The 12,388-nt window shown below is 40.5% G+C and overlaps 1 protein-coding gene across 1 annotated transcript; it reads left to right on the top strand.

Moving 5' to 3' along the window:
- The first annotated feature begins 381 nt into the window (after nt 1–381).
- poll (polymerase (DNA directed), lambda) lies at nt 382–12,262 on the top strand. The gene is made up of 9 exons (XM_046838192.1): nt 382–531; nt 713–848; nt 2,333–2,630; nt 2,848–2,962; nt 4,015–4,335; nt 4,890–5,063; nt 7,102–7,230; nt 8,038–8,206; nt 11,298–12,262. Exons 2-9 carry the CDS (start codon nt 740–742, stop codon nt 11,657–11,659), a joined length of 1,677 nt encoding a protein of 558 aa, XP_046694148.1. The 5' UTR covers nt 382–531; nt 713–739; the 3' UTR covers nt 11,660–12,262.
- Nucleotides 12,263–12,388: the final 126 nt, after the last annotated feature.

A 12,388-nucleotide genomic window follows, 5' to 3' on the forward strand; every position in this document is an offset into this window, starting at 1 on the left:
ATAAAATTCTTTAAAGTATAAAATATCGATCCGCGAAAGATTTATTTTAAATTAAATATTTTTATTATTTCACTATTTTTTACATATAGAATAATTATATAATAACAATATATATATTATTTGTGGCTATAATTGTTTTAAATAATCGTTATAGTGCAACACGACAATAACCCGGAAGTTATCCATTTTAAAACTTTTTTGTTTAAAATATAGTTTAATCATATATTAACAATAAAACGTTTTAGTTAATACCAAACAAATATTAAAATAATATTGTAATATATGATAATAATAATAATAATAATAATAATAATAATAATAATAATAATAATAGTACATAAAAAGTGTGAAGCACCGGTGACCCGGAAGTGATCGTTTTAAACGTCTTGTTTGTATTATTAAATGCTGTGTTGTGGGTAGAATCGACACTTGGTGGTTTAAAGGAAGCTGTTAAAGTGGATGAATGGCGTGAATGAGATGATAGAAGACGTGTGGAGCTTACTATTGCAAACGAAATCACTTTTTTGAGAGGTCTGACCTGCCGTTTCGGAGATTATTAATACAAAATATATTATGAGTGTATTAGACTTGAAGACTGCATGGTCCTAAAGTCCTCCACACAGTGTCGTAGAGGTGTTGTATGTTTTTTTTTCTCCTCTGTCTGCACTGACACTGCTGTAAAGATATATTTTATATTTTACATTTACATTAGGGATCCTCTGCTGTTACCTAATTGAAAATGGAGACTCATGGCATTACGAAAGCCTTCCCAAAAGTAAAGAGACATCGGCCACATGAGAGTAAAGATGCAGTTCCAGTAAAGAAAGCTCCTGCTCTGCCTATTACTGGTAATGTAATTCACTGCCTTATTAAAATTTGTGCAGCACTGGTTATAATCTTTTATTCATTCGTCTCCAGTAAGTGTTTTATCCATGTTTGGAGGCTTTCATGAGAATACTGGGTAGAGGCCGACCGATTAATCGGTTTTGTCGATTAGTCGGCACCGATAGTTGAACTCTCATACGATAGTTTTTCCGGGTTGCGTCTGTTGCTGAAGGTTATTTATTTGGAGTGTTACGTTTGATTCAGTTTAAATGCAAGTCTTTAATTTCCTCAGTATTTTTTTTATTATAATGGATATATTAATATTTATTCCATTTACCACATTTTCACGATTCAGTTCTTTAAACTATCCTTTGACTAATGGGTTGTCAGCAAGTATGATCCATCCCAATGAATAAAGTACACAAACCATGTATTTGAGTAAAAGATACAATAGTAAAATAATACTTCAGTAAAATTCTTTTTTTTCCCACTTGAATAAAGCACAAAAGTATTTGTCTTCAAATGTACTTAAGTATCCAAACTGTTATGATTTTTTTTTTTTTGCTATAATGTTCCTATTATCATTTTTGTCACAAGACTCTTTGCTTAATCAACTCAGTTTATGTAAAAAAAAAACACTGTTACTCTCAGCACAACAATCTATTAATAGAATCATATTAATGAGTCAATCACTGATTGATATCTATTACAATTATCATGAGCCCAAATCTTAAAAAAAAACATGCAAATAACCATGGTTGTTGTGGCGAGTTCGAGTCTGGAGATTCTTCCATCGTTTATTCCTCTCTAAATGCTCTTCTTGCTGTTGACCTGATGCTGAACTGTACGTTGGTGATCAGTAGATACCACCTCGATCCTGATTTGTGACTCGCTGAACGACTGATTTCTCAAAATCAGTCAAAAAATAATAAGATATTTGACTTTGTAATGTAGTGAAGTTAACGTAATTGTCTCCCCAAATAGAAATACTTAAGTACAGTAACGAATTACATTTACTTCCTAACTGCCCACCACTGGTCCAACCTAGCTACTGGTATCTGTATAATCAATTGACTTAGGAATATGTCTTTTAATGGGATGCAGTTGTTTTTAGATTTGAAAATGTACAATCCTTCCAAATATACTAAATAAACCTCATGCCCCAGAAATCTTCACCAACAGTTTATGTGGAGAATTTGCCAAGTGCCTCTGTGTACTATCGAGAGATCATGCACTAAATAACCATATTAATATCAACACTCTCTGAGCTGTGCTGTTAGAGAAATGTAACAATTATTAACAGTCTCATTATGATTGATGTGATTTATCCAGAGCAAACCGCTATATCACTGTATGATACAACAGTCTAAAACCTAGTACCTAGATCACTAGTAATAAATGTGTACAAGAAGAACATTTTATAAAGACTACATATGTCCATCTGGAGGGGGTCTCGTAGGAAGACTCGTTTGCTTGCTGTTCCTCAACATCTGTTTTCCACTTTTAGGGAACGTATTTCAGGGTGTCTGCGTCCACATAGTCCCTGCTGGCATAGGAAATGCCCGGTGTGACATATTCCAGCAGCAGATCGTGCAGAATGGAGGCCAGGTGGAAGCTGCTTATGGTCCCAGGTGCACGCACGTGGTCGTGGACGAGTCGGTGGACCGGGAGCGAGCGTCAAGGCTGCTGAAGACGGAAACCTTTCCCCCTACAGTGCAGCTGGTAAAGTGCACTTGGCTCAGCGCTTGCATCTCAGAGAAGATCCTTCTGAGCACAGATGACTACCGGCTTTATCCATGTGACCGGTATTTCTGATGGTTATAAATCTAAACTGGAGCATGCTGTTTATGGTATAAGTGCAAACATTAATCCTATAGCTATAATCATGTGCTTTTTTTTTTTGGTCCTTATAATATGACTGTGTACAAATTCAGCAGATCTGAAACTATGTTTAAGTATGTATTATAACCTAATATTATTATTATTTAATTATATATGAACTTATATTGATTTTGTCCATAGTCCTGAGGACACTCCTGCTGAGGGGCCTAAACAAATTGTTGTCAGTCACATCCCTGTTCCTAAGGAAACGCAGCCACCAGATCACAAATCAGCTCCAGATGATCCAGCTGACATGGTAAAGCCTCTGCAGAATCCATCAGATGCTTGTTTGTTTGTTTTTATTTGAATTCATCCAGCGTCTCAAAGCAGAAACGCGGCTCAAGGTTAAACTCCTGTGGTTCAAATCATCATGTCAGGGAATGTTTTGAGTTATTCGACTTGTTCTGAGCATCAGCAAAAATGATCGTGAAAGTAATTTAACAGTGTAAAAAAAAAAAAAAAAAGCCATACAGGTTCACCACGTCCAAAGATGCCAAGTCCGGATATTGTTAACGCTATGAGAGCGGAAACAAATGACCTCATCCCGATAGGGATTGGGACAAGGTTTTGCAGTGAAATCAGAAATCAATTCAATGTGGCTACTTTGATTTGGTTTAAAAAAAAAAAAGAAAAATCTAAAATTTAAAAACCCAAACTTCTGGCTTTAAAAAAATCGTAAATTCGCTGTTTTGGATCTTAAATCATTTAAAACGAGTCTTTATTTTTCCTATGTCCATGTAACGCTACCTATAACGCTCATCGAAATGCTCCCGCAGCTCTTTAAATGTTTTTCTTTGTTAGTTTCCATGGTGTTATAGATCTTTCGCTAGTCCAAATATAATTCACTGTATTATGACTACAAACAAGACCAACATGCAACAACCAACCAGCTTCTGTTATTTGCCGCAAATCTCTCTCAGATTGTACCACAGACATAAAATGGATTCTTTTTTCAGCTATGGGGAAGTACATAGTTTAGCGATATTTGGTTTAAAAAAAATTAATTTAGAGCTCGGTTAAGGCCATGTTGTGGTATAGGTCTTGGATGTTCTTAAAGTCTTAAATTTGACTTTGTGAAGCCTGCAGAAGCCCTGCATAACCACTTCCTCTATGTATATGTATCTTCGCTTGACTCTGATCCTTTCTGTATTCATTTGGCATGAAGTAACCATAATACGTGTGTAGAATAGTAATACATTCCTAAGGCTGTTTTACAAGGACTTTGAGGTTTTTGAAATGCCAATCAAATCGCATGTTTATTAAAATCTGACTCTCTTAATAGACATCTCTTTATTTAATGCTCTACAGGTGCCTGAGACTCAGGACGAACCCATAGAAGAAGATGCCGTGTCGCAGAACGATTTGGAGGCTCTGATCAACGGCGTTACATATGATCCTGGCCCTTCAGATGATTCGCAGTGTGTTTCCGGAAACCCCCGGGTGCTGGGAAAGTGGGTATGCGCCCAGTCGTCTCGGACAAAGAGCAAGAACCACAACGATCACATCACCGACAAGCTGGAGCAGCTCGCCAAAGTGTACACACACACAGGGGACAAGTGGAGGGCGCTGAGCTACTCGAAAGCAGTTAATGCACTTAAGAGCTATCACAAGCCAATCTCTTCTTATGAGGTTAGTGATGGGATGAATGCCAGTGATACCATGAGTCACAATTTGTTGGATCAAGGATGTTTCACAATGTGGCAGCAGTATGATTGTGTAATATATCACAAAAATAGTTCAAAGATCCAGCTGTGCAATGCAGCTCAAACTGCAAACAGTGGTGGTTCTACCAAGTCCTGACATAAGGGGGGGTGAATACTTATGCAACCAAAAAAAAATCCACTGTTCAATTCGCAAATGTGAAAATTACATGCTGAGATCCCAATTAAGTATGTATTAATCCCATTTCATTGTTCATTTCCTGTGCTGTATAATGTGGAAAAGTTCGAGGGAGTGAATACTTTTGCAAGGCACTGTATATAAAAATACATCTGTGGATTGAATCAGAAAATATGTTAAACACATTACGATACCGATCCAGCAATTCAGGCCAATATTAGTACAATAATATATAATACTTCTTTTCCTGGATCCCTAGTTGCATTAGGAGGTTTATTTCAGTTACTGATCACTGATACTGTGATAAATGAAGTATGATACACCCCTGACCTGATTGTTACCAGGAAGCCTTCAAGATCCCAGGCATCGGCAAGAACATGGCCAATAAGATTGTGGAGATCATGGAGAGCGGCCACCTGAGGAAGCTGGACCATTTTGGGGAGGCCGTACCCGTCTTTGAGTTGTTCACCAACATCTGGGGTGTTGGTGCAAAGACTGCCCAGCTTTGGTACCAACAGGTAAGGAGAGCTGAATGGAAGAGCTCAGGTTTTTCTCTCTAGTGATTATACGCTCTTCTGACAAATCGGGAAGTTATCAACTGCAAGCATGAAATGATGTGCGACAAATAAATCACATTGTACAGCAGGGAGGAAGAAAAGTTCGCCTCAGAGCGACTTACAAGGTGGTATCAAAAAGTTTCGAGACTGCACGCACAGTCACAGGGAGCACCGACCTTCATAAGTAAGCGTGCCTAAAGACATCGTCCTGTGTACTTCAGGAGCAGTGCAACCGGTGCTGGGCGAATAGCAGAATGTGCTTGACACACTTTAAAAAGAAGACCTCCAGGACATATTTAAGAATTCATGGGAGGACTGGGGACTATTTTGAAGGTGATGGTGTGTAAACAGGTAAATAAGCAACTTTCGTGTAGACAGAGCTAGTGTGGACGATTTTGATACCACCATGTACATTTATCCTATTCATACAACTGAGCAGCTATAGGGTTAAGGGCCTTGCTCAGGGGCCCAGCAGTTGCAACTTGGTATGGCTCTGATTTGAACTCACGACCCTTCGATCCAAAGTCCAAGTCTAACCCTTAACCACTAAGCTACCACCTCTCCATGCATCTTGAGACAAAACACAAAGCAAAGTGCATTATGATTGGCTGAGATGAATGCCTATAAATATATATTTTTATACACACATACATACATACATGCACTCTATTTCCAAAAGTATTGGGTCACCTGGTCATAAGTACGGTATGTGATCTTTGAGCATTGTATTTCACATTTAGTCCCAATTTGCTCCTATAATTCCCTCCACTCTTCTGGAAAGATGTTCCACTAGATTTTGGAGTGTGCTTATGGATATTTGTGTTCATCACTCACAAGGGTATTACGAAAGGCAGGTATTGATGTAGTTGAGGAGACCTGGGGTGCAGTCAGCATTCCAATTCATCCCGAAGGTGTTCAGTAGGGATGAGATCAGAGCTCTATAGCAGGCCACTCAAAATCTTCCTCTCCAAAGCATGTAAACCAGATCTTCAAGGAGCTCACTTTGTGTACATGGGCATTGCCATGCTGGAACAGGTTTGGGATTACAAGTTCAAGTCATTGCAAAATTCTATTATAGTGCATTTAAAGACTGTACAATGGAGCGCTTCCAGCTTTGTGATGACAGTTTGAAAAGAACCACAGGAAGGGGCAAATTTTTTCATTTACAAATTTGTGTAGTGGCAGAAAATATGAACTGGCAGAACTGCTTCAACATACGCATGCACACATATTCCAAACACATGCCAAAGTGATATACACACAAGTATCCACAATTGCTGATTCAACAATTTATTCATACATTTAAAGACTTTTGGAAATTTACAAAGATACTTGTGCATTTTGTTTTGTATTTGCAAAATTTAAAAAATATTTGCTGCGATTTTCATCCAGAGTGACGAGGGTGGACAGGAGTGTATTAGGACATATTGGAGACAAGGAAAAAGATTCTAGATTGAGATGGTTTGGACATGTGCAGAGGAGGGACATGGGGTATATCTGTAGGAGATTGCTGAGGATGGAGCCACCAGGCAGGAGGATGTTTATGGATGTGGTGAGGGAAGACATGCAGGTGGTTGGTTTGAAAGAGGCAGATGTAGAAGACAGAGCAGTATGGAGACTGATGGTCCGCTGGGGTGACCCCCTACCGGGAGCATCTGAAAGATGATGATGATGATTTGTGTGTGGATCGTTTGCAAATGTATTCAAGTTTAAATGGAAATTATTTTATGGATTTGTAATTTTTTTTTTTTGGTCTTCTCTCTCTGTTGCACTGCAGTTTATTTGATAAAAAATGTGATCCAAAACTGAAGACTACGATTTAATAAAAAATAAATAAAAGCTATTGGAGTCATGTACGAATCAACCAGAATAAACCCAAACCAGCCTGCGAGTCTCTTATTATTGGTATAAAATGTCGACGTCAATTTCGACCCGCAAACGAAACCCGGCTCACATGTTTTAAAGTTTACCTGACCGATAACTGTTCTTATCATTTCAGGGCTTTCGTACTCTAGAGGATATTCGAACCAAGGCCACTTTGACTCACACGCTGCGAATTGGCCTGAAGCACTACGACGACTTCCTCGATCGCATGCCAAGAAGCGAAGCAGCCGCCATCGAGAAAACGGTCTGTAACAGACTTCATCGCGTCCCGTTTCATGACATGTCATAACTATAACTGTGCCACGCGGCGCAATCTCAGCAGAGAGCTAACGGGAAAGGAAACGAGCGTAGTCATCCTATCAAGCCAACATGCAATGAGGGAGTATTCAGCTCTATATTACTAATACATGCTGAGCTGTTCTACACACTGGCACATTTGTAAGTGTAATGTGTAAAAAAAAAAAAAGGTTGTTCTGGCTGACTGAGGACTGTCGATCTTATTTGGTGGCTTGATGGCGAAACCAGAGATGGAGAGCGTGTCTGTTTTCCCTGAGGAGGTCTTGAAAGTTGGCGCATCATAAGTCAGAGACTCCCTTTGCTCTCTGGCTAAACTGAGGCCTGAAGCCAGTTGTTTTTCTTATAGTATTGCTCAGTTTTCCCTCCTCAGCCAGATAGAAAGGACAGATGAGCAAGATGAGGATAGCATGTGTCTTCTGGCTCTGACAGAATGATATGTAGTGCATGTAACCTCTCCTCAAGCAGGTTCAAAGCTTGAAAACCGGGAGACAGGCAGCGTATACAGAACAGAGAGACTCGACCATGTAACCTCCATCTCCAGTGACAGAGCTTTAATCAGCCTTAAACGCCTGATTTTCACATACATTTCCCTTAATCGGTATAGAACTCGCATTATATGTGTAAACCTTCTCATAGCAGTCATCACAGTGAAGTGTGTTTTCTTGGATGTTCCCTCTGATATGGAGCATAAAACGTTCCGACCCTGGCAGCAGGTGTCTCGTATGTATCATTTGATTGTGTTTGTGATTGACAGGTGAGAGTGGCGGCACACAGCGTAAACCCGGGTCTGCTGGTGGTGACGTGCGGCTCGTACCGGCGCGGGAAACCCACGTGTGGAGATGTGGACGTGCTCATCACTCATCCAGACGGCCAATCACACAAAGGCGTTTTTACCAAAGTGCTCCAGATCCTTCATCAGAGCGGTATGCTTCCACTACATCAGTACATTCACTAATCTAAATAAAATCGCTGACTAAATTATTATTATTTTTTTTATGCTGCTTTAGAGATTTTTTTTTAACTTCATGTTATGGAACCCAGTACAAATACATCTTTGTTTTAAATATCTATCATAATATTTCATGTATTCAAACCAGGATGACTCGTCCTGTACTTGTCCTCTGTCCAATTAGATGCCCAAACTAGGGTCTGCAGAACAAAGTTGGACCATGGTGAGCTTTTGATTTGGCCCACCATGCCATTTGTGAGAAGGGGGGTGTTATATTTGTTATATTTTTAAGCTTCCAAAAAAATATCAACTGAAATAACATTTTGAAAATATACATGAAAAACCTTTAAATAATGAGGACCAGCTTCATGTGGGATTGTTCCTATGATTTACATTTATACAACTCACTAGTTGAGGGTTAAGGGCTTTGTTTAAGGGCTTAGCAGTTGCAGCATTGTAGTGCTGGGATTTGCACTCATGACCTTCTGTTTAGAAGTCCAACATCTTATCCACTGAGCTACCACCTTCCCCATGTTTTCATTGTACCCATATGTTTCAGTGAAATAGGACTCTTTTAAAACAGAGCTGCATTACCGTAGCAGATTATAGAGTAATGTTTCCTTTTTATTTATTATTAAAATGTATGAAATCATAAATGAGGGGAACCATTGCACTTTTAATTTTAGTATAATACAGTCTGTTATAACGAAAGATTAAATTTTGGCCCTTCATAGGAATTTGTGCTCTTTTAGTGCCGGTCCCAAGCCCGGATGAATGGGGAGGGTTGTGTTAGGAAGGGTATCCAGTGTAAAACGTGCCAAATCAAATGCGAATCGTGAATTAGCAATTCATACCAGATCGGTCAAGGCCCGAATTACCAACGGCCCCCACAGGTATCGTTAGCCAACAGGGTACCGGTAGAAAATGGGCTACTGTTAGGCAAAGGAGAGGAGGAAGACGTCTACAGAGACGTCTGGGAAAGGAGAAGTGTAGGAGGGTGGAGGTTTGGGTTGGTACTTTAAATGTTGTGACTATGACTTGTAAAGGGAGAGAGGGAGCTGATATGGTGTAGAGGAGAAAGGTAGATACGTTGTGTGTTCAGTAAGGGAGTAAGACCAGGAATGTTGAAAGGAAGAGTGGAGGAAGGTGCACACAGGTGGACTATGTCGAAAGCCAAGAAAAAAAGGCATATAAGGAGCTGTATGTGAAGTTGGACATTAAGGAAGGAGACAAGGATTTATATGGATTGGCCAGGCAGAGGGACCGAGCTGGGAAGGATGTGCTGCAAGTTAGAGCAATAAAGGATGCAGATGGAAATGTGTTTACTAGTGAGGAGAGTGTGTTGAGAAGATGGAGGGAGTATTTTGAGCAGCTGATAAATGAGGAAAATAAAAGAGAGAGAGAGAAGGTTGGATGGTGTGGAGTTGGTGAAGCAGGAAGTGGATTGGATTAGTAAGGAGGAAGTGAGAGCAGCAATTAAGATGATGAAGAGTGAAAAGTTGGTAGGACCAGATTGTTTAAAATGATTTTGGAAGGTGAGAAGATGCCTGAGGAATGGAGAAGGAGTGTGCTGGTACCGATCTTTAAGAACAAGGGAGATGTGCAGAGCTGCAGTAACTACAGGGGAATTAAGTTGATTAGTCACACCATGAAGTTATGGGAAAGAGTAGTGGAAGCGAGGCTGAGAGAAGAGGTGACCATCTGTGAGCAACAGTATGGTTTCATGCCGAGGAAGAGCACCACAGATGCATTATTTGCTTTGAGAATGTTGATGGAGAAGTATAGAGATGGTCAGAAGGAGTTGCATTGTGTGTTTGTGGATTTAGAGAAAGCGTACGACAGAGTGTCGAGAGAGGAGTTGTGGTATTGTATGAGGAAGTCAGGTGTGTCAGAGAAGTATGTGAGGGTGGTGCAGGACATGTATGAGGAAGGTGAAGGTTGGACTGCATCAAGAATCGGCTCTGAGCCCTTTCCAGTTTGAGGTGGTGATGGACAGGTTGATAGATGAGGTCAGACAAGAGTCTCCGTGGACCATAATGTTTGCGGATGATATTGTGATTTGTGGTAAGAGTAGAGAGCAGGTTGAGAAGAGCCTGGAGAGGTGGAGGTACGTGCTGGAGAGAAGGGGAATAAAGGTCAGTAAGAGTAAGACAGAGTACGTGTGTGAATAAGAGGGAGGGCAGTGGAGTGGTGCGGTTGGGTGGAAGAGGTGGAGAAGTTGGAGGAGTTCAGGTACCTGGGGGCAACAGTGCAAAGTAATGTAGAGTGTGTTAGAGAAGTGAAGAAAATAGTGCAGACAGGGTGGAGTGGGTGGAGAAGAGTGGCAGGAGTGATTTGTGATAGAAGAGTATCTGCAAGAGTGAAAGGGAAAGTTTATAGGACTGTGGTAAGACTCGTGATGTTGTATGGTTTAGAAACAGTGGCATTAAGTTAAAGACAGGAGGTGGAGCTGGAGGTAGCAGAGCTGAAGATGTTAAGGTTTTCGTTGGGAGTGACGAGAATGAAGAGTATTAGAAATGAGGGACAGCACATGTAGGATGTTTTGAAAACACGGTGAGGGAGGCGAGATTGAGATTGTTTGGACATGTGCAGAGGAGGGACATGGGGTATATCAGTAGGAGAATGCTGAGGATGGAGCCACCAGGAAGGAGGAAAAGAGGCAGACCAAGGAGGAGGTTTATGGATGTGGTCAGAGGAAGACATGCAGGTGTTGTTGTGAAAGAGGCAGATGTAGAGGACAGGGGTTATGGTGACGGATGATCCGCTGTGGCGACCCCTAATGGGAGAAGCTGAAAGAAGAAGAAGAAACCAATACTTATATTGTTAATATGTAATAAATGTCATTTAAGGCAACCTGGTATAATCCTAAATATTTCACCACTCATTCAGGGTAATGCAGTAATCTGTCTTTCTGACTGTTTGGAAATGATGCCTGAAACTTTTTTTTTTTTTTTTTTTTTTATGTAAACAGGGAGTCAATTTTAAATATTAGTTCTAAACAGAGTGAGAATGTGAAGTAAAATCAAGAAATACAGCTCTTGCCTTTGTTTGTTTGAATTCACCAGGCTTCCTGACTGAGGATTTGGTGAGCCACGAGGAGAACGGAGAGCAGAAGAAGTACATGGGCGTATGCGTCCTGCCAGGCGCGGGTCAACGCCATCGGAGGCTCGATGTCATCGTGGTGCCACAGAACGAATTTGCATGCGCCCTACTCTACTTCACAGGTTCGGCCCACTTCAACCGCTCCATGCGCGCACTCGCCAAGACCAAGTCCATGAGCCTGTCCGAACACTCGCTGAACGCTGGCGTGGTGCGCAACCGTGGTGTGAAGGTGGTCCCAGGTTTTCCTCTGAGCACACCTACTGAGAGGGCGGTCTTTAAACTCCTGGGCATCCCATACAGAGAGCCTCATGAGAGAGACTGGTAGCAAGGACACTTTAGTTTTTCTTTGTTTTAGATTGACAGCTACTGAACCTAATATTTTTATCATTTTTATCTCATCATGTAGATCAGAGGTGCAAGGGTTAATTCTCACTCTTTATAGTGCTATTTATTTATTGTGCTGCACGATGTTCATATTTATGATGAAATTGATTGTAATGGACATGCGGATGCAGAGATAATCATGTCAGTGATTGAATGTGTGCATGAGGTCCGTTGCTTTAGCCTCAGCGTTGCCAAATTACAAGGATTGTTTTGAGGATACAACACTTTAAATATATTTCGATACAACACTTTAAATATATTTCTATATTGCAAAGATTAATAAAATATTGCAACTATATGGATGATTGTATTGGGACACCTCACTTTTTGAGCCATATGTCATTCTTAAGTACATTTGAAGGCAAATAGTTTTGTACTTCAACTCGAGTCGTATTTTACCTACTGTACCTCTACTTTAACTGCATGGTTTGTGTACTTCGTCCACTACTGGGTTCTTCCCCAATCTTTTACCACAGATCTGGAGGCACTTGATTGTATAGAATGTCTTTGGATGCAGTTGAATAAAATTTTCCCTTCACTTGAACTAGGAGACCCAAACCTCCAGCATGACCATACCCCTGCAATACAGCTTTCCAAGGATTGACTCTGGTGAGACTTTTCCTCACATCAGCCATGGTAAAACGTCACTGGGATGAGGAGGAGCGGCCTT

Source organism: Silurus meridionalis, chromosome 24 (genome assembly GCF_014805685.1).
Source record: "Silurus meridionalis isolate SWU-2019-XX chromosome 24, ASM1480568v1, whole genome shotgun sequence".
Lineage (NCBI taxonomy): Eukaryota > Metazoa > Chordata > Actinopteri > Siluriformes > Siluridae > Silurus > Silurus meridionalis.

Bases quoted from the DNA above. Each gene is read 5' to 3' on its own strand.
- poll (XM_046838192.1), top strand. From the start codon at position 740: ATGGAGACTCATGGCATTACGAAAGCCTTCCCAAAAGTAAAGAGACAT. The intron at 5,064-7,101 runs GTAAGGAGAGCT...TTATCATTTCAG, and splicing joins CCCAGCTTTGGTACCAACAG to GGCTTTCGTACTCTAGAGGA. The intron at 8,207-11,297 runs GTATGCTTCCAC...TGAATTCACCAG, and splicing joins CCAGATCCTTCATCAGAGCG to GCTTCCTGACTGAGGATTTG.